This window comes from Patagioenas fasciata, chromosome 2 (genome assembly GCF_037038585.1).
Source record: "Patagioenas fasciata isolate bPatFas1 chromosome 2, bPatFas1.hap1, whole genome shotgun sequence".
Classification (NCBI taxonomy): Eukaryota; Metazoa; Chordata; class Aves; order Columbiformes; family Columbidae; genus Patagioenas; species Patagioenas fasciata.
This window is the reverse complement of record NC_092521.1, coordinates 29,542,427-29,569,684: the sequence shown is the minus strand read 5'-3', so window position 1 is coordinate 29,569,684 and position 27,258 is coordinate 29,542,427. Positions and strand designations below refer to the sequence as shown.

The 27,258-nt window shown below is 40.1% G+C and overlaps 1 protein-coding gene across 1 annotated transcript; it reads left to right on the top strand.

Moving 5' to 3' along the window:
* Window positions 1-8,737: 8,737 nt before the first annotated feature.
* On the top strand, window positions 8,738-26,132 carry LOC136098442 (carbonic anhydrase 3-like). Its single transcript, XM_065831856.2, has 7 exons — window positions 8,738-8,928; window positions 9,488-9,685; window positions 17,997-18,115; window positions 18,942-19,034; window positions 19,955-20,020; window positions 21,034-21,189; window positions 24,988-26,132. The coding sequence occupies exons 1-7, from the start codon at window positions 8,883-8,885 to the stop codon at window positions 25,105-25,107; spliced, it is 798 nt and encodes a 265-aa protein (XP_065687928.1). The 5' UTR covers window positions 8,738-8,882; the 3' UTR covers window positions 25,108-26,132.
* The last annotated feature ends 1,126 nt before the right edge of the window (window positions 26,133-27,258 follow it).

The following is a 27,258-nucleotide window of genomic DNA, read 5'->3' as shown; positions in this document are numbered from 1 at the left end:
ACAAATAATTCTGAAATTGTTCTGTGAAATGGTGCAATTGGACAAGGAATGGTGCGATCTGACAAGGAATTACTGGAAGGAGTGCAGTGGTGGAGTACAAAGATGATGAGGGATCTGGAGCACCTTTCTTATGAGGAGAGACTGAGAGAGCTGGGTCTGTTCAGCCTGGAGAAGAGAAGGCTGAGAGGGGATCTCATCAATGTTCTCAAGGGTGGGTGTCAAGAGGTTGTGATCAGACTCCTTTCAGTGGTACCCAACAATAGGATGAGGAGCAACGAGCACAGACTGAAGCACAGGAGGTTCCATCTGAACATGGGGAAAAACTTCTTTACTTTGAGGGTGCCAGAACACTGTAACAGCCTGTCCAGAGAGGTTGTGGAGTCTCCTTCTCTGGAGACATTCAAAACCCGCCTGGACACATTCCTGTGTGATCTGCTCTGGGTGAACCTGCTTTAGCAGGTGGGTTGGACTAGATGGTATCCAGATGTCCCTTCCAACCCCAGCCATTCTGTGATTATGTGATTCTGCAGGCAGGCACTGATGTGAAGCAGAATTAAACCAGGCACGTCTTAGCCTGTGCTCCTGGCTGAACAAATCCAGTGCTTCCAGCTTCTCCTTGCCTGTCGTGCGCTCCAGCCCTCTGACTGTCCTGCTGGCACTCACAACTCTTGTTCAATGTCTTTCTTGTACTAGCAGGCTCAAAATTGGATTCCGGAAGCAGCTGCACAGGTACTGAAGACATGGAAATTATAATTCCCATCAACCTGCTGGCTACACTCTTGTTGCTGCAGCTTAGTGTGTGTCACAGCAAGGGCACACCACTGCCTCGTGTCCCGTTCACTGTCCACCAGGATCTCCGAGTCCTCCTGTGCAGAGCTGCCAGCTGGCCCCCAGCAAGTCCTGGTGCTGGGAGGTTGTTCCTCTCCAAGTGCAAGGCTTTGCACTGCCCCTGTGGAACTTCACGAGGTTCCTGTCAGCCCACTTCTCCAGCCTGTCTGGGTTCCTCTGGATACCAGCCTGGGATTTCATCCTTGAACTTGCAGAGGTTGTATTTTGTGCCACTGTTCAAGTCATTGAAGCTTTGCCAGTAAATAAATGAAATTTCAGTCCCGGACAATAATGCATACTCTACCAAATCTTGTTCATAGTACCAGCTACCTTAATTTCATTTAAACTAGCATAAACTCTTCAACTTTCCTTTCTTTTTGATCATAGATGTACTAAATTTCAAGAATGGGGACTCTGTATCCTAGAGAATTGTACCCATGCATTAGTGATTTTACAGGATGTACTTATTGTCTTTCCATTGTTTTTTCTTGCTTCTCCACTCACAGACGTTGCAAGCTGGCTTTCTTTTCTCTTTTCTGTTCTATGGACTCCTGGAAACCAGCCTATCTTCTATCATGCAGATAATTATTGTGCCACAGATCCTTTTCCATCTTTTTCTTCACTGCCCCTTCCTATTCAGTCCCCTTTCTCTTTTCTGCTTGCTCCAGGAATTTATATCAGACTCTGTTATTCATTTCCCATACTGAGCTCCCATTCTCCTTACAGCAAGGGCTCCATATGTCCCTCACTTGGACTATTCTCTGCCACACAATAGAGGCTTCATCTCTCTCTTCTTCCCTTTATTTCCCTTTTCTTTTACCCTGCTCAGCCAATAAATCACTCAGTGATTTATCAGTAAATATGCCTAATTGGGAAGATGACTAGGAAAAACATTCAGTTTATAGCTGGGCAGTGCAGTATTAACTGGTGCGACCAGCTGGCTGCTTATTCGATCTGCCGAGAAGCGCAGAGGTGTTTGAGCTGCCGGAGTTCTGTGGTGCCAGCCGCTCCACAGTTATCACATTACTTACAAGCAGACAGACAGAGAAATGTCATCAAGATGATGTCATAACACTCAGCCAACTGGGCTTTGTGATGCTGATCCCAACGCATCTTTGTGATGCTGATCCCAATGTTATGCAGTTCTGAGGTCAGATCTTTCCAGGTTAGTTTATATGTATAAAATGGCATGAAATGCCTCCCTTTTGTCAACAAGACATCTCTCCCATATTTTTATTGCATATATGTGTTTTCCACACATACTGAATAACATGCCTACTCTACAAATACCTGTAGCAGTGTAGCTCACCTGCAGTTCAGTAAGAGGGCTTTCCTAGTAGCCAAAAATACTGGAATTTTATCCTCCCCAGACACCTTTCATGTATAGAAATTAGACTAATACGACACTTCCTGACTATATCCTTTTGAAAAGCAGTGTTTCATTCAAAGATCATATCATTGCCAGTAGCCATATTTTTGTTTATTTTTGAAGATAAAATTTGAAATCCTCATTTCTATCTACATTTTATCACCAATACATCTCTATGCTGAGTCACAATAATGAAATGACAAATGGGAAAAATATTTTCTACTTAATATTTCTTAAACCAATTACTTTTCTGTGTGTCACCAGCTTGTTTTTGAGGTTTTTTTGGGGGGGATTGTATTAAATATCAGTCAAACAACTGAAGTATTTGTGCATCTTCCTTTCTTCATGTAAAATTATAGCTAACTTTGCCAGCTTTCTCTAGAAGCAGCTGATAGTTGTTCTCGTGAAGTATGACTTCTTTGTTCTCTTCCGGTGATCCACAAAAAATCCAGAGGACTTTCAGCTCTCATGTTGTTTCTGCTTAAGCTGTTACATATACTCACTACCAAACTTCACATTGGAAGGCTCTGGATGTGATCTCTGAAGATGGTGGGAAACACCTGCTGTAGTCTCAGTGCTTACAATTTGGGAACCACAGATGGGTTGGATAACTTTCCCACAGATCTCTTAATGTGTTTCTTCTGCTCTGTATTCCATTTTGTAAATATTGTATTAAAAGTTTATTTTCGGGTGAAACAGATGTAAATGTGTGAGTTAGCGTTCTCAGTCTCTTGCAGAAGCAATTCAGTATTATAAATATAGATATAACCCCAGAGAATTAAGCATGGCCTTAGTAAGCATAGCCTTTTGGCAAAGGCTCAGCACTGAAGAGCAGTGCTCTTCCATTGCCTTGTTCTCCCCTGTACAAACAACGTAGGGATGAGGAGGAAGAAGCAAAGAGAAAAGGAAATAATTACTGTCTGGAAAAAAAATGCTTGAATTAAAGATGCAATATGTTCTGGTATTTATATGAATAAGCCAAAACTGGTGTTGGGGCGTGCTACATAAGTGGCAGCATGTGATGAAAGATTAAGACTGATCTTAATTGTTATTGCTATTGGTCTGCCTCGAAATGGAAGAAGGATTTTTTTCTGTCTTAATAGTGCACTTTCTCAATCACACTTTATATTTCTTTCTTCACTTAGTTCTGCAAAGAAAACATGCAAGGAACAAGACTCTTTGGATGAATATCCTCTAATAACTTAATGCAGCAGAAGCTGATTCTTCCTAGACCTCAAAAGAGTAATTTCAAAAGTACCACTTTTGTTATGAAAGGAGTCTGGCAATTGCATTCATTTATATGATTATACATTAAAAGTCTTTTCACTGGTTCTATAATTTGCCTCTCTGTGTGGCTGGCTAGTGCCATAGGTTCATAGATTCTTTCTCATGTTCTCAGCGAAATGCCAATATGGGAAATTTTTATAGTTAGAGATGAAAACATCTTAGTTGCTGAGATTTCTGTGAAATATGTGAACAACTTTGAAGAACAAATGCACTTATAATGAAAGCAAAATGAATACATTTTGATTTGATGAGTTTTGGAAATATATATGTCTAGATCCAGGTATGAAGGTATAATTATGCTATGGAGAAATATAGTAATTCTTAGGTTGATGCTTTGAATGTACATAGCATTTTATTAAAATGCTTTTGTGCATGCCCTGTACCTAAATTCAGAATAAGCTTCAAGTAATTTCTTCATGCCTCCTGAAAAAGCCCTAGTTTAATGTGATTGGAATTATTAGTCAAATTGTAAAGTCCAAGCATATGTATGAGAAGTAAATATAACTGCCCAACCTAAATCTCTTGGCCAACTATGTGCCTTTGCCTCTTTGAACTGGAATCATGCTTGTACTAGTTCAAAATGAGACTACATACTCTTGGGTTAATGGTCTTTTGTCTTATGCAGTCTGTAAGGAGAAGTAAATAATCATGAGGGATGGAATCAATATAAAGAGGTGATAGTTTGCTAACCAGTCAAGGATCTTGCACTAATTCCTGGTCCCTTGAGCAAAGCTTAAATAAAGTCATTTGGAAGGAATCACTATGTCAGGATTGCTAGAAATAGTGACCTCCTCCACTCTCTGGAAGTGGGTTATGAAACATGAGCAAACACAATCTTTTATCTATTTCTGGAAGTCATTTTTCTGTCATTGTCCCCATCACCATCAGCAGCATCAAGGCTTTGGCTGATGGATCCTCACAATTGCAGATCTACCCTCCCACCATGTGCCTCAGAGTTTTTAGTTTACTGACACAGAAGATGCTTCTCCATGACCTGTAAGGAATGTGGATTCATGCTACACTTTCTGTCCTAGGACCTTGCCTCTCACTAGCTATACTGCAGAAATATTTCAGTTCAGAACTTAGGCCATGTTCGGTAATGAAAAGCCCAGCAAAGACTTTTAAAGACTTTCTTTTACTGGAAAACGAGATCTCCAGCTGGTAAGGCCAGTGTTTTTAAAGGATTCTACATGGGGCTTTTCTGAGAAGGAAGTGAGTTACTATTTCAACAGGAGTGGTGTTCATGGACACGGGGGAAAGGGTGGAAATCCAGAGGGAAGGGATAAGAACACTGTCTGGAAAAGGAAAGAGAACCAGAGAGAAAGAAGTCAGGAGGAAGTCATCTGTCTAATCTGGTACTCTTGGTGACCCTCAGGTCCCCCAGGAAAGAAATTCAATGAAAGCAGATGCACAAAGGACATCTGTGGTTTTTCTGGGGGGTTGTGGGTTTTGTTTGTTTGTTTTCCTTCCTCAGGAGTAACTTACTTATTTGATTTGAAGGTTAAGTTAAACTGTTGGAAGTCAAACCTTTTCTTAAATTGCTTCTTCCTTCCACAATCTCTTCTAGGTTGTCGAAATGCCAAGGAGTTCAGAACAGTGACTCTGGAAAAATGCTGCATGTGTCTTAGAGCTCAGGACAGAGAAAGCTGTATCTACAGAGTCTTCCTACCCAGGCAGTAACATACAATCTCAAATTTACCCATTTAAGTAGGTGCAAAAGATACAGTGCTTTATATTACATTTGGCTATTTATTAATAAAACTGGGTGAGACTATATCTTGTTCCTTAGAAATTACTAATGGCTCTAAAACAATGAAAGTAAACATCTGTTGTGGGTTGGTCTGGGTTTTTTTCCCCTCTTTCTTTCTTTACTGTTATTCTTAACATTAAAAAATTCCTTTTCAAATGTGGGTAAGTAACTATCAGTCAACATTATTAATTGTTCCTCTGAGTACAATTATGGATAGTGGGAGGAGTGTTAAAGGAGACTAGTTTTAAATGAATGAGCAGTGATACTGAAAACAATCTTGGTAGCTAATTTGTAATGGTAAATTTGTCCATACTGAGCTACAGCTTAGTTCATATCATTCACTATTTTTATTTCAAAATACTCTAATCCCTGTCTTTGCTCACCTATGATGTTTGCTCATTTCCATACTCCATTGCAGATCCTGTTGGTACTGATGCCTCTCCTCCACATGGGAGTCTTCCAGGATTTGGCATAAAAAGTGATGCTTTTATGCACAAAACTGGTTTCTGTCCTACCAGGTTTATATAAATTATTTGCCTTGTGCCTGATAAATCAGTAGCATGATTACTGTCCTGGCGTGGATGTGAAATGGTCCTCAAATTTCATTTGCGAGAGTTTTAGTGATTCTATGATATATTCATAAAATCTTTAAAAGAATCGCTGTGGAAGAAGGTCATCTAGAACAGCTCCTGTTTAATGCAGAGTGAATTTAAAAGATTAGATTAGATTAGATTATATTAGATTAGATTAGATTAGATTAGATTAGATTAGATTAGATTAGATTACATTACATTACCTTACATTACATTTCTGAGGGCTTTGTTTTCTTGCCATCTTTCTCCCTCGGGCTGGGCAAGGAAGTTCTTTTAGTGGGTGCAGGGCACATATGGGAAAAATAGGGAGAGTGAAGAAGGTTTATATGTTGCAGATGACGCCAAGAGATCAACTTCAATGCATGAGTAGAAGAAGCATCAGAACTCCATTTCTTATTTATTTTCCTCTCCTCTTCCCAGTGTAATTTTCTCATGGTTTCCCTGACTTAACACTAAGTTTATTTTTCAGGAGCAAAATAGAGCAGTTTTTATAAAAATAAACCGAGGAACTTGAAAAGGTGAAGAGAGTTGAATTCCACCTGAGCAAATGTTGGACTGGAAATAAAGGTGCACAGCCCTGGGCTCTACAAGTAGGCCAGGGTCACACTTGCAGTATAAGTCTATCCAGAAGACTGGCAAGTGTACCGAGTCACTGGGAGATGCTCAGGATCTGGAGATTTCCCTGTGGATCATGGCAGTGAGAAGATGGTGGGAAGTCAAAACTGAGGAAGAGCTGGGAAAGAGTATGTGTTCTGTATGACATAAATACATAGGTCCTGTGTACCTTGTTAACTTCTCTACTTTTAGTATTTCAAAGCTACTGGAACCTTAGGTGGTTCCAAACTTTCATCTGTTATCTTGCCTCAGTTGTTCATGGCAAATGTGTATGTAATTGTTCCTTGGCTGACATTGCTCTTTAGCTTCAACAACTCTTCTCATTTCTTGATGTTTCCCTCTCTGCTCATGTGTATATTGCAGACAACTGTCACTTCCCCTCTTACCATTTGTTCACTATGCAAAGCTCCCTAAGCTTTTATAGTCTCCCCTTGTTAAAAGAGGCTCTTTGGTTCCCTGGTCTCCCCTGCACCTGTTCCAATTCATCCTAATTCATCTTTTGGAGGATGAAAGACCTGTTTCAGATGAGGTCATTCCAGGATCTCTCCTGCTCCCGTGACATGCCCCTCGTTTGTGCCTGTTTTTCAGTGAGCAGTTCCTGCCTGGTAATGCTTATTTGCATTTTATGACCAATGAACCCCTCTTCCACTTCCATTTCAGATCAGAAAAAAACATATTAGCCAAGACCATGATTAAGGACCAGTGGATTGCACTCCCTCCCACTAAATTTTACCCATCATAGTTTACACAATTTTCAGGATTATTGGACTTTCCTGTACGACAATCCCGACTTCCAGCCTGTGCCATCTGCATTCTTCTTTAATCAACTTGTATTTGTGCCCCCATTTCATGACTATCAAATAAAATAATATAACTTCTCCTTATTCAGAAAGTCTACCAAAATTTAAATCACAACAATTCATCTTTCAGTCCAACGTCTTGTCTTCTGCCTAGTCAGCCCCTCATCCATTTTACACCACTGGTGCTAATGTCTGTCTTCCCTAACTCCCTCGATAATTCCCTATGTGTCAGAATAACAAATATTTTTAGGAGTAATTTCATTTCTATGTGTCACATGCGAGTCCCATAAGGAATGCGTGCATGCCCGCAAGTATGCTTACAATTTTAAGTGCAATTTGATGCATAACACCCTGCTAAATGAAAGGAGAATTAGCATTGAAGCAAAACAAACAGATCCTATGCTTAATCTGATAATAAAGACTTTATCCGGAGCTGGCAGGAACTGAATCTTCAGCTAGTTTAATGATTTCAAGCTTCCAAGAATCCTTGCAGTAGGAAGCAGCACACTGTTAAAGGCTGGGGTAATTAATGCTACTGGATTTTTTGCAGGGAAGCTGTTAGCGAAGGCAGTGGGACACAGCGCAGCACGGAGCAGTGCTGGAACCCAAGCATGCATGTGGGAATTTGATGGGGAAGGGTGTGAACCTGTGACAGCCATTTGCACAAAGGAGCTGCTGGACGCAGCCCTCAGCCCCAGCTGATCTCCAGAGCAGGGCTGTGCTGCACAGCCAGTGGGATAGACGTTGCAAATATGGCCTTCTCCCAACCTGACGGGGTCTTACAGCAAACAAGTTTTCAAGAAACAGCCACAAAAAGCTGCCTGTAACCTGTAAATCCCATTTCTGAAAGCAGCCAGGTTATGCTTCGTGTTTCATGCCTATCTGTCTGCGTGTGTAGTATCTATCTTATTTGAATTTGAAAAACATTCCCACATTGCCCGTACCTAGTTCTGGACATCCCTGCTTTTCTGTACTCCCATTTCATAGAATCATTTCAGTTGGAAGAGACCTTCAGGATCATCGAGTCCAACCATAACCTAACTCTGGCATTAAACCATGTCCCTAAGAACCTCATCTATATGTATTTTAAACACCTCCAGGGATGGCAAATCCACCACTGCCCTGGGCATTCTGTTCTAATACCGGGGTGGGCGGCAGCCGTCCCTGTCCCCCCACCAGCCCCTTCCCCTCACCAGCCCCTTCCCCTCACCAGCCCGTTCCCCTCACCAGCCCTTCCCAGCGCAGCCCCTGATGGGCTCCTTTCCCCAGAGCCCCAGGTGGCCAGCCCAGCTGGGGAGCCAGGCCAGGTCCCATCTGCTGCTCCACGCCGGGATCGCCCTCTGCACCCCACACACAGCGGGACTCCCGCAACTCCTGTCCCCTGCGGACGGCTCTGAGGAGAATCCCCCGGGCGCCCCACGGCGGGGCGGCGGGCGGGCACTGTGCCGGCAGCGCGGCAATCTCCTCAGCTCTCCCCGCCCCCGCCGGCCGGGACCCCGCTGTCCCAGCCGTCCCGCCGGCGGCGGGGAAGGGCATGGAGTTGGCGGGAGTCTATAAAAAGCCGCCGTGAGACGAGGCCATCGTCCTGCCAGAGCCGCCGGGAGAGGCTGAGGCTCAGCGCCGGGCGCGGCGGCAGCACCATGATCAACCCCAACTACTACCCGTGGGGCTACGACAGCGACAACGGTGAGTGGGAGCACAGGTTTAAAACCCAGCGCTAGTTTAGCCCTGGTGCAGGAGGAGCAGTGCCCGTGTGTGCCCCTGTGTCACGTGAAGGTTTTGTTAAAACCATTACAATAATTGAATCTACATTTCAAATTTTTGACCTCTTCAGACATTGGTGTCATTTTCTCTGGCCATGTAGGTACATGGTGGCACAGTTGAATCTTTAGGTGTGTCCCATCATATTTCCAGCCACTGCTGGATTTGGAACATACACGTCCCGTTTCCTTCTCTGCTGTGTTGTCAGTCTTCTCATACAGAGTCCTGAGGTTGCTGTGAGAGTTTTGGTTCAGTCAAATTACTTTCAGTACCTAATACTCCAATACAGTGATTTAATTTCTTTTATACAATGAAACTTCTGACAGGTCATGACTAACAACCAGGTGACTAGTAGCCTACTTATAAATAAATTTTATTGATGTTCTATAGCTAAGCAAAGCCAAGCTTGCATTTATTGTAATACAAGTATGATTCATACCTAACTGGAAAAGGTTTTCAAGATACTTCTCTGTATTCTTTCTAGGACCAGATCAGTGGCACAAGAATTACCCAATTGCCAAAGGACGCCATCAGTCACCTATTGAAATAAATAACAAAGAAGTGCATTATGATCGCTCCCTACTACCGTGGTTTGCTAGTTATGATCCTGGTGCAGCTAAAACCATCCTCAATAATGGGAAAACCTGCAGAGTTGTATTTGACGATTCTTTTGATAGATCAGGTTAGTTTTGTTTCCATCTTAAGCTGTCATTAGATATGAGTGGCTGTTTCTCAAGTTGCTGTGCATAGATTTTGCTATGAATGCTCATGGCTGTCAGGAGGTCTCCACGTACTGCCTGCATGTGATGTACATGTTTCTGTGACTCCAGTGCCCTGCACAACTGGTGGGAAAGGCCTGTGACTACTTCTAAAAGTCCATAGGTTAAATCCTAGGGGGTGGAGAGTGCTGAAAAGAAGCTTGCTGCAGGATGTATTCAGCTATAAGGCAAATTTCTGCACTTACGAAAGCCATTGCAGTTGTGTTGCTTTCCAGGAGTGTGGAGTCCAGGTTTTGCCTCTGAGGACTGAGTTTCTCCATTCAAGGCTATTTGAGATGCCCATCTCTTTTTACTGTGTATATGGCTGAAGGTACAATATTTTAAAACTGTACCCATATAATTTCTGATAAATGAAGCAATGAACCAGATGTTACCACAAAGTCACAGTATTTAATCAGTTAAAACTCCCCTGGGCATTCATGAAATTTTCTCTTAATGAGGATTATAGGACTGAGAAATTCCAGTGTTTCAGCTTTAATGTCCAAAATCTTTTATCCATTCGTAGTTATGACAACATGCAATGTGCTGCATATATATTGCATAGCTTTTAAGAGATAGTGGATTATATATTTTGAAGAGATATGTCTGTTCTGTTTAACAGGTGCTAGAAGTATTTAGTTTCTGTTGGCAGAACGACTGACATTTCATGTTAATACTGCTGGCTATATTTCAAAGGAAAAAATGTTACGAATAGAAGTATGAAGTTGCATTAGTACTGAGATAAAAAGGAAAAAAAAACCAAATGTATACCTCACTCTTTATTCTTGTATCAAGGTCAACAGAATTGTTCATAGTACATGGGATGGTAAGAAAAGGAAAATGAAATGTCAATTTCAGAAAATATTGAAAATTCTGTCTTCTATGGTGTACAGACTTATTTCTTAACTGCATTAAAAATTCTAATTTCTATTACAATATAATTAGAATAGACAGCTGTAATTACTAGGAGGAATTTTACTAATCTGTTGATTGATCTTAAATATCTATGGGCATGGATTTAATGTAATGGATTTTTAAAGAACAACGAGTTTCGTGAGAGCTGAGGATCATATGAAGGCTGGACTAGCTAGTGGAAACTATCAAAACTCACAAATGACTATGCAGTCAATAGTCTGATTACTTTTTTAGAAAAGTGGGAATCTTTAGTGTTATTTGAATAAAAATATGATTAATGTCACATAACACAATACATGAGCAAAGAGATGTAACTGTGGCATATGAGAAGACATCCATGACCATTACTTACCATTTTTTACTGTCTGTGTTATTTGCTGAACAGCATCAAATTTATCAATGGTTGCATCTTCATCAGAAATATCAAAATAATTATTGTTATATTTACTCAGATTTTTCACAGGAATGAGTATTTAGGCACAGCATTCTGCAGCACGGATGCAGCAGTGTGGCCACAAAGAGCAGAATGCTTTGGAGTGTTCTGAATTTTTTTTCAGATGAACTACTTAGTAACTGTTGTGTTCTGATCTCAGAAATATAAAGTGACTCACTGGAAAAAAAGTAGGTGTATTTCTCAACTCTTTGAAGGCAAGAAACATTCAGTGTTTATTGTTATGTCTCCTTTGTTATACCATTGCCTGCAGAGTCTGTGGGTGTTGTTCCTTCTCTAACATAATATTAATTGCAGGACGAATTCCACTGTGTATACTCCTACTGACTTGAACATGTTTTAAGTTTATTGGGATATGCACAGTGACTTATTTTTTGTGTCAAGGAACCACCTGCTGCATAATACGTACATATATAATAGCAATCATATCAGAATGAAGCTTTTGTTCCTTTGGAACAAAGACTATCTATCTGTCTGTCTGTCTATCTATCTATCTATCACTCGGTCTTTCTGTCTGAACTATTTTTGAGTTAACCAGAAAACTAAGGGCTTCCTTTATTTCTCAGCTTTTTCAGCTAGAGTGGTCGTACCCATATCTGTAGCCACATGTAGATTTTAATTATTGATAGATTAAATACATTGCTGAATAAATTGCAAAGGTGAGTGATAAAATGAATTTTGATGTCTCTGAGTTTCACTTCCATTGTGTCTTCTCTGCCAGGAATATTTTGAATATTCACCATTGGGACAATTACATTCAAATTATTAGAGAAAAGCTTCCAGGAAAAGTGCCATCCAATGTAATTGACAGATTATCTTTAAAAAGGCCTTATTGGTGTTATCTTTGGAGTTAGTCTAGTGGAAGGAACTGGAGAATTCATCTCCAGCTGTTTATAAAGTCTGGTGTGCTTTAAGAATCTGCAATGCAACCGAAGGCTTTGATGACAGATACTTGCTCTGGGAGCTGTGTCATGCCTCTGCTGCCTGTCTATACACATTAATGGGTTGTTGTGGACTCTGTTGCCTGTCTCACCGTAGCTGTGTGGAAGAAGGACCTTAGGCACTGCGAAATCCTTGCAGGAGGAGGCTGGAGTCTCAAAATCCAGGAAAGAGCCGGGAATTGAAATCAAAACCTTCTTGGTAGGTGTGTCACCTTGTGATGGCCACAATAAAGCCCATAGCAGAACTTGAGTACTTTGGCAGCCTACCTCTGCAGTGCCTGAATGGCTACTCAGATACTCTTTTAGATCCAATAGCGACTCTGAGTTTGTTTTGAATCAGGGCTGCAATCTTATTTCTACTTGGAGAGTCCATTTGCCTTTAAAATTCCAAAAAATATTTGTGCCAGGGAAGTGTCCTGAGACAGCCTAACTGATGGGATCGCTGCATGATGTTGTATGAGATCCATAGCTTGTAACTTCCTTACAATTTATAACTTCGGTTTTCTTTATAATGTCTGTGGATAGATGGTTAGGTCGAAACATTAAATCATTTGGTAAACAGTAAAGATAAATAAGTCTTGTACTGGGACCCAAACACAGCAGCTGGGAAGAGACACACTAAGGCAATGTCAAAGGGATGCCTTCCTTCATCTTCTCACTTTGTTTGTTATCTCCTTCACACTTTTTATAGAAATTTGTCAGTCAAACAGGTTGCTACTTCTCTTTTTACTGACTTTTTGATGGATGACATTTAAGGGCTTGGAGTACCTCAGTGCAGGCACACTTTCTTACAAGGTTACCTTGATGCTATTTGCAGAATCTTTGAATTTCTTGTCAAAGGAATGTATGCCTTCGGAAGTGGATGATGAAAAAAAAATAAAGAAGCTGTTACTGTAAGCAGTGAAAGCTTGTTGGCTTATCGGTCTCTTTTAGCATGACTGGTGCTTCTGGGCAGCATTTCCTAGAGTATTGCTTTGTGATACCCTCGTTTATCTTTGCAAATGAGATTTTGATTCTCATCTTCTGGTGAATAAACATTTATTTGTTGACTAGTTACAGAACAATGACAAATCCAGGGAACTTTAATTAAAACTGGGGGAAGTTTGTCCATAGATACTCACATTTTGGTTGATTCCTGCAAAAAATTATTTAACATTTTGTGTACTGAATTTGCATTGGAAAAAGTCAGTTGGCTTTACAAGAGTAGCACAGCTAATTCTCAGTGCTGGTGTATCTGTGGCACGCCCCACTTGTTGGTTGTGCTGCACAGTGCAAAATGCAGCAAAGTTAAATTCTTCTGCAGTATTTTACACCTCTGCCATTTGTAGTGTCTGCATGAGGGTATGGAGTGGAGTATAGTCTTGCATCTGGGCAGGAACAACCGCAAGTTCCAGTACAAGTTAGAGAACGACCTGTTGTAGAGCAGTGTAGGGGAAAGGGACCTGGGGGGCCTGGTGGACAACAGGATGACCATGAGCCAGCACTGTGCCCTTGTGGCCAGGAAGGCCAATGGCATCCTGGGGTGTATGAGAAGGGGGGTGGTTAGTAGGAGAAGAGAGGTTCTCCTTCCCCTCTGCTCTGCCATGGTGAGACCACATCTGGAATGTTGTGTCCAGTTCTGGGCCCCTCAGTTCAAGAAGGACAGGGAACTGCTGGAGAGAGTCCGGTGCATGGCAATGAAGATGATTAAGGGAGTGGAGCATCTCCCTTATGAGGAAAGGCTGAGGGAGCTGGGTCTCTTTAGCTTGGAGAAGAGAAGACTGAGGGGTGACCTCATTAATGTTCATAAATACGTAAAGGGTCAGTGTCACAAGGATGGAGCCAGGCTCTTCTCAGTGACAACCAATAATAAGACAAGGGGCAATGGGTGCAAACTGGAACACACGAGGTTCCACTTAAATTTGAGAAGAAACTTCTTCTCAGTGAGGGTGACAGAGCACTGGAACAGGCTGCCCAGGGAGGTTGTGGAGTCTTCTACTCTGGAGACATTCCAAACCCACCTGGACACGTTCCTGTGTAGGTGTTCCTGCTCCGGCAGGGGGATTGGACTAGATGATCTTTTGAGGTCCCTTCCAATCCCTAACATTCTGTGATTCTGTGTGATTCTGTGTTAATACAAGCCCTGAAGACCTGGGGCACAGGTGATTCAGGAGTTGAGTTTCTGTTAACTGAACCTCCATGCGATTGTTAGAGAGGAATATTCATGACCAGTCAAGGGCCTGCTGAGGCTGCAGTTCTGCCGTGGGCTGCCAGTTTTCTGCCCCTGGAGATGGGGATTTCAGCCCTGCTGTAGGTCACAAAGATAATGTGGGAGCTTGCTGGTGAACAGGCTCTGGTCAGTGGGCATGACACTGGAAAAGGTGTCTTGCAGGGCAGGTGAGGGTGGGTGGCACACTGACAGAATTCTGTCAGACACTTCTGTTTTCCCGATGTGTCCCTGGAAGAGTACAAAGTTCAAATGCAAACAAAAGTCATTCTTCTGCAAATGTATTCAGTGTTTGCTTAAAGAACATTTCAGTGAGAACTGTGTAAAATGTTCCAAAAGCTTTTAGGAAATACATTTTATCCCTGCAGTTACCCAAAGTGTTTTGGTACGGAGATCCTCTTTAGAACAGGATCTTTTTATAACATCTAAAATGCGACACTGACATTAAAAAGCTGTGGGTTTTATACTTCACTGTTAGATTCTGTTATAAAGCAGAAAAACAAAGGTAATGTATCTTTTTCAATTGTCATGCAGTAATACCATAGCAATTTAATTTAATTGTGGTTTACTAGTTCATTTTATGGATTTGGCAGGATAGGAGGATCATAAATCTTACAAGAACAGTTAGTTCTTCTCATGTTTATAACTGCAGCTCACTTCATGAGTCTGTTTAGTGCTCCTTGAGTTTTTTCCACCTGAATTTCACAGCAAACAGGGAAGGCATTAGTGTGGGCATAACTTTGCCAGTTTACTTTAGTGAGGATAGATGACAATTGACATTAGCTGAGATTAACAACCAGACCCCTACCTAAACTGCTCAGCAAGTGGATAGATTTATTTCAAAACCTCCTTGCCATGTTTCTGTTGCTAAGGTCAGCCTGATAAGGTAAGGTGCAGTGGCCATCACCACTCAGACTACATCACACCTTCATTTTGCTGTGTAAACATGCAGAGTGAGATAGAGAGTTTTTTCTCACATTAGTTACACCCTCCAGTGCCCTCTCTGGGGCAAATATCTACCTCAGTGGTTACACTGATAAAAGGTGAGCTTTTTTACTGGAACTGATGTCCACATGTGCGTCCATGTAGGATTGCTTTGTGATAGACCATTCTTTAATGTGGCTGGAGGGACAGGAAATTGAGTGAGCACTTCAGACTGACATGACATTTTTAGGTCTGATGTTAGGCACTGGTGGAGGGAGATGGGCAAACTCATATAAAAACAGTCAGAGCAATGGGGTAAGAGTTTGCAATGATAAGGTGCCAAAAAGGAGTGAATACTTTTCTCCCTTGTCTTCTTGGGCTGGTTTGTGGATTCCTGCTTTACTTTAATGACAGGAAGTTAAAGGGAGCTACATTTTGGCAAGCCTGCTGTGGCCATCCTGTTACTTTCCACAAAGCAGTGACAGCAACAGAAATGCCACGTTTCCAATACTCAGAATTGAGCCCAGCCATTCAGCTAGCTGCCTGAAAAGGATTACACAGTATTTCAGAGCACTAAGAGGAAAGCTGGCTGCCCGTGTATGATGGAGTGAGCTTGCAGATTCCTTTTGTAAAGCTCTTGCTTGTCGTTTCATGCACTGTCATAGGTAGAAACTCAGAGTGAGTCACGGGGCCTTCTAGAAAAGCATCCTTTTGTAAGTGTTTTGTGGTAGGAGAACAGCGATCAGAGCCTTAAAACTGAGAGTCTCAGATATTTAAGGTGAGCATTTCCAGTGTAATAATTATTAGAATAATTCCAGTATAAAAGCTCTCTGTAAACATGTGAAAATATATTTTAGTACCACTAAAAACACTGAAAAGCAATTTAAAGATGCCTCATATTCTTTTGCAAACTGGTATATGGATATGTATTTATTTGTGTTAGTATTTTCTGAAAACAAAAACCCAAGAGATAGCTTTAGAATTCCAATTCCAAGCCACATGTTTTTTAAAAAATAAAGATTTCTTTTACTAGCTTTGAGCTATGCAGACATAGTTTGGGATTTTTCATGTTTTAGATATTGGACAACTTCATTCTTCTAACTGTTTAATTTACCTTTTTTAAAGCATAGGGAAACTTCTTTTATTTATGTTGATGTTTCAGGTATTTCTATGAAAGAAAACACCATTTTGTCCTTCAGGAGATGTTGCTCTATAGGCATCTTAGTCTGTGCATCAATCTGTCTGCTTAAAGTGTGCTCAGTAAAAGCTACTCTCTATTTATAGATGAATGAAGCAGGATTGTGCTGGCATGAGGTGATGCAGAGCTTCACCTAATGCCCGATTGAAAATGTCTGCTGATGGCCCATCAGTGGAAATAATGACATGTTTTTACCTTAAACTGGATTATTTGGTCTTGCAGATCTATTTTAATGGAGGACTGATGGCCTTGTCAGCTACTACTGTTACTGTGTCTGTTGGCCACAGTACTGAATGTCAGCAGGAACAAGTAAAGGGAATTTTGAGAATAAGAGCTTGCGCTTAAAGTCCAGTAAAGCATAGTCTTAGTACTTTATTTCTTGGATTGATCATGTATTTCATTCCTTTTTGTTTTCAGATTTAAGAATAGTTTTCTTTAGCATATAAAGACCTATTCTTGGAAGCTGCCGAATTGTTTATAAGAATACTGTGGCTTATGTCTCCAAATAAAGTGAATGAGAATTGATTACTAATTAATATTTGGTGAATGTGAAGAAGTTCTTTCCTTTTTATTGTGAGATCCTTTCAAATACACCACCTTCATTTGGTATATAATGTGAAAATGTTAAAATCATTTAGAATACAGGGTATTGGTCATCAGAGGCTGAACTTTTCTTTCGGAAATTAGTTTGTGTTTTCAGTGATTGCTCTTCTTGCTGGTTTGCTGTTTTCTTTCTCCTCTTCCACAGCTGGAGAGAGCAGCCATTATAGCAAAAGCAGCACCAGTAATTTCAGAGATTTTTAAAAACAAATAAGTTGTAGCTTGCAGTAAGAGACACAATTTGTAGCATTTTGTGGGAATTGTGGGAATGTTTATAATCTGGCACTTCAGTAATTGATCTTAATCATGGCTATTTTTGTGTGCTTTGATATAGGCAGATGTTAGAATGAATTCAGGGGGAAACTGGCACCTAAATTTAGGTGTCTTATGTGGGCTTTTCAGTGTAGGTGGGTTATGTCTTTAAACTCCCAATCTGGTCAAGAGATGGAGTCACACTTAATCAATGGAGTCCAAAGAGCAATTCAGGTCACCATCTGTTGAGCATCTGCCTTAAGCAAGCAGAATTGCTCTAGAGGCTTGACTGTTCTAATTAGGGTCTTATTTCAGCTACCCAAACATTGGCATCTCCTGCCATTTTTGATAACCTAATCTATTTTGCCTTGCCTCCAGACACTGCTTTAGAAAAATACAGTTCTACAGATCTTATGTCACACCTTCCAGTCCTGTTCAGGTGTCTTTGGAATATCCCAGAAGATACTACATGCACATTTATACAGCTGAATTAAAACAATGATCTCTGTTGTCTGTAATGGAAGCCTAGAAAGAAATAATTTTCATCTGCCTATAAGTGCATATAGCTGAAGATGGCTGCCTGAAGTGCTGCTAAAATCAGTGCAGGTTTCCAAGAGGTACTCAGTACTTAGCATGTAGAACATCTGTATAGTAATTATTTATGTAAATACTTTAAAGATATGTATATTTCTTTATAAAAAATTGGAAGATACCCGAGTCTAATGCTGATGCAGATTATCACTTGCAGTGCTGAGAGGTGGGCCACTTGCAGGAGTCTACAGGCTGCGTCAGCTGCACTTTCATTGGGGTTCATCTGATGACCATGGATCTGAGCATGTTGTGAATGGAATGAGATACGCAGGAGAGGTAAGACTCACCACTGTTTACTTTAGAATAGGGTATAAAATAACTTTTGTAATTATCGTTCAGGTGGGACATAATTTGTCATTTAACTGCTTTTCAAGGAGTTCTTTCTATTAACTTCATTTGTTTGTGACATTTTATTCTTACTCCCATCAATTTTTGTAAATGTGAATCAGGGTGAACCAATTGTCACAGCAGAAGAAAATTGCTATGTGAAACAAAAGCTTCCATGTTCTCACACCCACGTGGTTTAAAACTTAAAACAGCAAGACTGAATTGCTGAGAAGCACTGCAAACTTATTAAAACAGTATTCTGAAAGTAGAGTATTATAGCAGAAGTATAAAATTGTGGCAACAGAAAAGAGGAAGAATGTGTTACCTTGATATTCGACCACTTCAGGATTGTAAGAGAAGATGAGAACTGTAGATTAATAATGTACATACCTTATCATCATATGGATTCTTTGCTAGAATCGCTGTAATTTGAAAGCCAAATGCAAATGAATCCCATATCAACAGATGACTTTGAACTTCATGCTCTGCCTGCTTACTCAAGCATCTTTTTTATGTGTTCTTCAGCTTTAAAATGAGATTTCTGTTCCTCTTTGCAATTTCTGTATTAAGGTGTTTATAGTTTGTTATAAAGCAAATAGTAGTCTAAATGGTAATATATGGCTGATATAACTCATATATGAATTGCTGTCCTTTTTTTTGGAAGGCCTAATCCTAATTCTCTGTTGCCCCAAACTCTCTTGTGTATATGAAGAACTCTAAATTCAGCCTCTGATGGGTTGCTATACAATAATGGATTTTTTTTCTTTGTTTCCAGCTACATTTGTTACACTGGAATCCCAAATATAGTAATTACCTTGACGCTGTGAGAAGAACTGATGGAATAGCTGTTTTGGCCATATTTCTGCAAGTGAGTAGAAACAGGCAACCCTTCTTTGTACTGCTGCTATCGAGTTTTCTATTCTTGCAGAGTTTAAAAAGCAAAACCCTCTGAGTATATTTTCTAGGGATGGTACCACATTGAAGGTCTTGACTTCCAGTAATGCGTCCTTTTTAAGTTATAGAGCGTGAGTCATGTTATTTCAAGTGGTATCCAATACTACACACACTTGTCCCAGTAGCTATTGTGTCACCGTGGGGTTAGTGGAAGCTGTAAATCCGGATGTATTTGCCCCCGCTTTGGGGACACGATAATAGGAGTGGCCCTCTGACCAACAGCAGCCAGCTGTCTTCTGTGCTAATCATGGACTCATTTCAAGGACAGGTGCCACTCATAGGCTTCTCATGAACTTTCTCCCAGACAAAATTTACTCATGGACAATACTTGTAACTCATCCTTTCTAAAAATCCTTTTGGGGGCATGCAGTCTTAGCTTGAAATATTTGCCTTTGCTCTGTCTTATTTTATTAATATTGACTTGGGATAGAAAGTTAGATGTCTGTGTTGAGATCAACAGTTGCAAACAGTAATCAGACCATGAAATCTGGATTTTAAACTAGAATGAAACTTCCTAAATTCTGTACTTGCGTGTGAATAGTTATTTGTCTTTGCTAGGCTAAAATTCAATGTCAACAGGAATAGCTGTACTGTGAAATTACCTATGATGCTGAGTTTCTGTAATTTCCTTATTTGAATCACAATGTCTGTTGGGGTACAGACAGAGAGGACAGACAGAAGACATAGCTCACTCCGCTGGTAGGGGTGATTGGTTGGGCTAATGTATTTTAATTGTGTAGTTGATATATGCTTAGATGCACATGTAAAAATAGGAGAAAGAAGAAAACTAGTCAAGCAGAACTCTTTGCCTAGCTCATGATTTCTTCTTTACAGGTAGGGAAAACTCCCAAACCGGAGATGAAGAGAATTCTCGAAGAAATAAATGCTATCAAAACAAAGGTAATTAAGTTGGTCTTTTCATTACAGGAAGATAGCTGAAAATTCTCAGGGAAAACCCAACCAACCAAACAACAAGAACAAAACCAATCAAACAAACAAAAAAACCCCCCAAAACTAACAAAAAACCCAAACAAACAAAACAACCACCCCCCCCCCCCAAACAACAACAACAACCAAACAAAAGCAAACAAAAATATCCCCAAGAGGCATGAGTTTTCAAATTCTGCTCAGCGACATTGCCAGAACATACTTGTGAATAAAACCACAGGTAGCTTTTCCTTAACAAAAAACGTCCTTTCTTCCGTTTACATATGAGCCTTCTTTGGCTTTAGTGGGCCTTGTAATTTTGTAAAACTGAGAGTCGTCTCACCAAACTTCACTCACCTAAAAACTAGGCATGGAGTCTTATTCCCTGAGTGGTCAGTGGCAAAAGAAAGACACCTTTGGAAATTGGTCAATTTGGCCTTGAAATAGGCTGCCTAATAGACATCTGGAAATGCCACCGACTAGGCATCAGTGTCTCAGGTAACAGTATGTGATAAGAATCTCACATTTCATAGGCTGTCTTGTTATCAGCGCAGATATTATAAACATGGACTACCTCTCTCACTTCATTACATGGTGACCTAATCCAATACTCAGCAGACAGGCAGAATTTCCATAAGAAAGAAGACGAGAAGGAAGAGTATTTCTGCACAGGAGTGAAGCACATTGGTACTGGACGCCACTTAACATGGGTTAGGTCAGGTACAAGAAGTAGCATCATGGAGTTGTATGTTGTGCTGTGCTTCTCTGGGCCCATTTGTGAGGGTCTTTTAGTCCACTTATCTTTACATCATTATGTATTGTGTAGAAGTGTGCAATTTCCTTAGTTTCTACCTCTGAAGTATCTAAGTTTCTTAAAATACCAGAGCACCATCTTTACCTAATCTTGACTAGAGCTGTTGAAGATTTTTCTGTTTTGTTTTGTTTTGTTTTGTTTTGTTTTGTTTTGTTTTGTTTTGTTTTCTAAGGGGAAAGAAGCACCTTTTCCAAACTTCGATCCTTCAATTCTTTTCCCTAAATCTCATGACTACTGGACATACCATGGGTCTTTCACTACTCCACCTTGTGAAGAATGCATCACCTGGATTATTCTTAGAGAGCCTATCATAGTCAGCTCAGACCAGGTAAATTTCAAGTAGATAATATTTTACCCACTTCTTTTTAGTTACATGCCATAATCTGATCATGCTCTTTTGACAAGGAAAATACTCATTGGACTCTGTGAAAAACTGTATGATTAAAAGGACAGTGAAGAACTGAATGCTTTAGAAAATGCTTTGGATTCCACAGGGAACCTGTAAAAATCTTCGAAGGACTGCAGTCAACAGCCTAATATGTGCAATCAGCCTGTTAGACACATCTCTTTATCTGTTTCTCTGTGACTCCTACATTAACTAATTGAACAGAGAGAATGACTTTCTCTACTTGGAACAGCTCATTATCTCCTAGCCCACATCAGACATTGTGGAGGTTTGAATCCACAGACATCACAACACAGTGTAGGTTTATAGCAGTTCGGAGTGTGACTGAGAACAAGCAGCAGTTAACTAACTCCCGCAGGAAGTTAGTGCTCGCCGGGGCAAGAAACCTCTTGCAACGTCAGCTAAACAAAAGAGTAGTTTGTTTCCCAGTCCCTGTGTTCCCACATTGTTAACTCTTGCTAGTAGGAAAGGATGGAGCTGGATGGGGCTCACACCTTTTATTTTACACAGAGCTCGAAACACTGCATTACACCAAGAACAAATGTAGGAAAGCTCAAGTCATTAACTTATATTTTCATGCAACCATTTAAATCAGAATTCTGACACATTTAGCTAAAGCTTCTGTTAGCTTTGGAGTAACAACTTCGATTATGCAGGATTTTTCCAACCATTTATATTGTCTCAAGCTTCCTTATGTGAAGTATTCATTACTTAGTGTGATGAATGTTTGAGGGTAATCACTGGGCAAATTATGAGATAAAGCTGCTGTGAAAAAGTGACCATCTGCAGTGAAACACAGTCAGCTGCCTTAGTGACACTGCACATTGAATGAAGCAGGAGCCCACTGTTCTCACCTAATGCAGTGGAGCATTTCCAACTTTTTGAACATTCTACTGTGCAAATTTGTCTCTTATAGCATGTTTCTTTCAAAAACATCTTTTACCAGAATACAAATTTAATGAGATTGGTGATTCTGTCTACCCCATGTTCTAGATGGCATCACATAACCAAGAAAATTACTGAAGGGTTGTGTCAGGTGCTTGATACCCATGTTTCTGGAAGGTTTACCAGCTGAATTTTCACAAACATGAGCAGCATCTGATAACTATTATTTCTTGTTAATTTGAAAGCCTTCTCTGGTCTCTTACCACAAAGAAGTATTTCTTGTTAATCCTTATTCCCCATCAGTCCCATTTACAGTAATGGGAATGCCCTCTTTCATTACATTTCAGCTTATGATTCTACTCATACCATACAAGCCAGTTTTCTCATTAATCAAGTGACTGATATATTATGTAGATATTATATGTAGACACTTCTCATTTTAGGCTCTTGAGGTGATAAGGTGTTTTGTTGTTTTGATTGATGTGTGTGTATTAAAAAAAAAATCTATTTTCTAGTACTTTGTATTTATGTGGCTCTTCATTTTTTAAATAATAGAACTCAAGTATGATGGGAACCTTAGCTGGCAAGAGATGAAATATGGTAATGGATTCATATAACTTACATCTTAAATTTTCTCAGCTTATTGAATTGATCTGCCTCCTGTTTCCTTGCCCATCTGAAAATTAAAATACATGGGCTATTTTGAAGCTGGTACTTGTGTGGAAGATACAAATATGCTCTGAGTGGTTCCCACAAAATAAATCTGCTTCAATGTTCATATTATAGAAGATCAACTACAGATTTTAGTGGGAAAATTGAAGTCATTGCTGAGGATCTCTCATTTAAATTGTGTTTTTAAAGGAACGATTAATCACATAATTGATGCAGCTTCATGAAAAGATTTTTTGATTACTTCTGTATTTGGGTCAAGGCCCTTTTTTCAGCTTTTATGAAATTAGTGAGTTTTGGGAAACGTGCTGACCGTTCTCTGACTGGCCCTACTGTAGAAAAAGTGGAGAGTTTAAGGTAAAACAGAAATTACTACATATGGATGGGACATCAGCTCTTATGCTGAGATAACAGCTTTTCAGGCAGAATTGGCAGTGTATGTGAGCTACTGTGTACAAATACAATAGACTTTCCTCACTCCAGAGTGCCTGCAGTCTAAATAATGTAGTCATAAAAGAGGATTGTGTTACCAATTATTTCTAATCCTAGAAAGTGTACTACCATGGCAGCTTCATTAGTAGTAATTATTTTAAATGCGCGTGCATTCACAGTGGATTGCTTGGATGCTTTTGCAGCCAGATGGTAATAGTATATTAGCCGCAAGGATAAGTGCAGTCGCTGCGAATCAGTACTCTGTGGGAAAAATCAATTCACCAGAAATCCTGTGAGATGTAGGGTGGGCAGCCTAGCTACTCAGATTACTATCAATGAAAGGATTGGAATTTAACTATGGAATAATTCTGTCTAAGTGCAGACTAATTTTTTCACCTTTATGTAGCTGTAGCCTAAAAATATGCTTTTTGTTTTTTATCAAGTAGGGCAGATCTTCCACAAAAAACAGCAGTCTTCTCCAATAGTACTTTATCAGTATTAACAAACTGATGAACTATTTTAATCTCCTACTGTTCCCATACAAATTATTCTTCATCTGAAATCTGAAATTTAATTTCAGATGAATAATTGCACTGACGGATATTGTACTGGTTATAAATGTGACCTCATCATTGTTCAGGCAAGCTGAGACAGCTGGCTTTCCTGAGCTGTGTAGTGAAGAGTAATGTTGAGATGCTGAGCTGGTTCAGTCTGTTAACTGGAATTAGTACAGTCACAGTGAACTCAGCTTTGACAGCCCAGACAGAAGTTCTGCTTCTATTGGCCTTGAACTCTGTACTGTAAAAGCAGACACATTCGCATATTGAAGCTCATTGTGAACAAAGCTGATGCTTGCAATGAACGGGGCTACGTTTGCATGTGTGCACATGGGGAAATGTCTGCATCCTTCTCACAGTGAGCCATTCAAACAGGGAAATGTAAGTGTCTGAATCATAGCTGATGTGTTTTCTGTCTAGTACTGTGCGTGGCAGTGACAACAAATAAACATAATGTATCTGTAACTGGGGGTATGTGTTACATGCTTTGAAAATCAAAAAGTGGTAGAGAAAGAGCATTACACAGTTTCGAAGAGTATGGGTAGAAATCTTATGGCATCCCTCAAAAAAACCATACCCAGGTTAAAAAAAATGGCCAAGGAGAGTCAAGCTGAAGACCTTCTTTACAAATCATTTGAAACCTTGATCAAGTCATTATCGAAATTTACATTCCTATTATTAATAATGGACATTTTTGTGTCACTGCAGCAGAACACATCCTTTGCTACAAACCCACCATGGAAGTGAATGATTAGTTTATATTTTAGCTTTAACACCTTGCCTTTCTAGAACCTTCTTAATTAGACAGTAAGGCAGGGTTAGAGTAGGAGAGGTTTATTAGGGCATAGGCTGTTCTATTCACATTTTATGAGGACTTCCCACAGTTTCTGTGGCTGTAAACAGTTCTGTAGACAGTACCTAAATGACAACACACTTTTCAATCCTGTTCAGATAGGACCCATTTTTTCTGTCTTGACTATTTCTAGGAATACTACTGCTAGGAAAAGAGTGTGAGTACAGTTCTTGTGGTGATGGGCTGAAGGACATCTTCACAACTTTGAAGGAGGCTTTCTCCTTGGCTTCTGGGGCTGGGCCAGCCTCCTGTGTTTAGCTGTTTGGCTGTCGATTTGATCCCAAAGGATTTCCATCATGACATTTCAATTTTGCTCTCCCGCAGATGGCAAAGCTTCGCAGCCTATCCAAGAATGCCGAGAATGAACCTGATCTCCCCCTGGTTGATAACTGGCGCCCAACTCAGCCTCGGTATTTCAGGATGGTGAGCGCATCATTCCTCTAGGGCCTGGCTCAGGTTGGGTGTCCCTGAGCGTGGTGACCTCTAGAACCAAGAGGTTTTGTTTTGTGTCCTCTGTTGCGTTCAGACAGAACTCCAGCTGTAGGTCCAGAGGCTGAAACTTTGCGCCGTGAAATGTGAATTTCACTTTCAGAGGATGACATTTACTTAGGCAAATCCTGTCATTAAAAGTGAAGTAAAGAATCTGTTTGGCTCTTCACAACTGCTTTAACACAAGCTTTTGTTAATAGTACAAAGGAAGAAAGAAGATGGCACTAACAACTACAAAACCATGTGCTATTGCCCACACGTCCCTTGATGGTTGCGTTATTCTGTGCAGGTAATTGTTTTCAGCATGAGACCTTATTTTTCAGTGGTTGTTTTCAGCATTATCCATATCCTGCTCCGAGCTGCACCAGTTAATGCGGTTTCCAATTCTTGGAATTGAATGAGAGCTCTCTTTCGGTATTTGATACATAAAATAATAAAGGATAGACAATTTTTTAATTACCATTGATAAAAAACTAAATTTAACTTCTTAAAACAGTGGACAAGTGAAGCAGAGATCTATTCTGAAAACTTCATTCACTGATTATACATAGTTAAAACTTTGGAATGAGGGAAGAGCTGCTTCTGATTGTGTCACAACTGGTTGTCCATATTAAAAGACTAATGTGCATTTTAATGTTGTAGCAATCAAAGTGACATGGGTTTTGAGAATTTGGTCTTTGTATCCTGAATTTATGTTTTCTCCATGCGTGCAAGTGGCTTTTCTGTGTAAAAAGGGTGTTAAGACAGCAAGGGTTCTTAATCCTTTTAGTGGTTTTTTTGATGACAGATTCTCACTTCATGTGCAAATGTAGTTGATCCTGCTGTCAATAAGATTTGTGTATAAATATCTGAAAACACAGTTTGACTGTTCTGATGAAAATGCAGTTGACCAGGGTGTTCTTGTCCCTTGTTTTGGCACAAAGAACAATGAACCAGATTCATAAGCCTATGCTTGAAATAACAGTATTTCTGCATTAAAAACCCCCATAATAAAAAATACGTTTACTTAAGAATTTTTGTTCTGTATTTTTTTTCTGATTTTAGAAACTTGTAAAAATAACAGAATTTTAAAGAAAGACTTATCAGTGTCCTCTGTAACACACCTTCCTGGAAAATGATGATGGAAGGTATCTTTTTCAGATGTTTATTTGAACTAGAAGAGTACTGACAATTCTTCATGTGACTGCAAGCAAGGAAACAGCATCTTAAATAGGTGACATCAGTGAAACATCCCCATCTATTCTTTTAGTAAGATCACCCTGTTCTGAAACTGTCTTTTCTCATAGTGTCATATGAATCAACTGCTTCGCAAGTTGATTGCACAGTGGAAAAGTTCATTGTGTATCTAAACCCATTAATCTGAATGGTAATTGACACTGCACTCTGGAAGTACAAAGCAGCTGCTGCTCTGGAGGTGGCTGGACTCCCAGTGCCGTGTTCCAGGGCAGGAGGGTGTCGCTGAGCTTGGGGATGAGATGGGTTGTGCTCCCTGCCTCCAGCTTCCCCACTGTGAAAGCTTCTGGACTGTGTCCTCACTTTGCTTTCTTCCTTCAAACAGGTGCTGTTTTGCTTGGGAAACTTAATGGAGTCATTGTTAGTATTTCCCAAATAATTTCCCAAATGGATTGCATTGTGCTGTTCATGTTTGTGCTTTTCATTTGTAGCCACATTGTGAAATTATTCAGATGAGTTAAAAGCAGTTTACCTTGCACCCACAGACCGATGACTTTGACACAGGTTGTCTTACATCTACATGCTTCCACTTACTCAGATGAGTGATTTACACCAGCAAAGCCTATGCAGGTCCCTACCTATGTTTGAAAACTTTTTTTTTAATACTTGATTAGATGTAATTTCTTCCCAGCTGGGTCATTCCAGGACAATTCAAAGCATGGCTTTGTGTTTGACCACCAGTGCCCAACACAGTGTTAGCTGTAGGGGTTAGAATATGCTGCTGGATTGTGCTTTATACTTAAGAGGAAGGCTTAATCCATAAAGATTTCTTTATCTCATAAACGTCTAAGTAAATATCCAAAACAAATCAGGAGGTCTTCTGTATCTGGTAACTGATGTTACTCTGAACAGGAATGCAAGTCACAGAACATC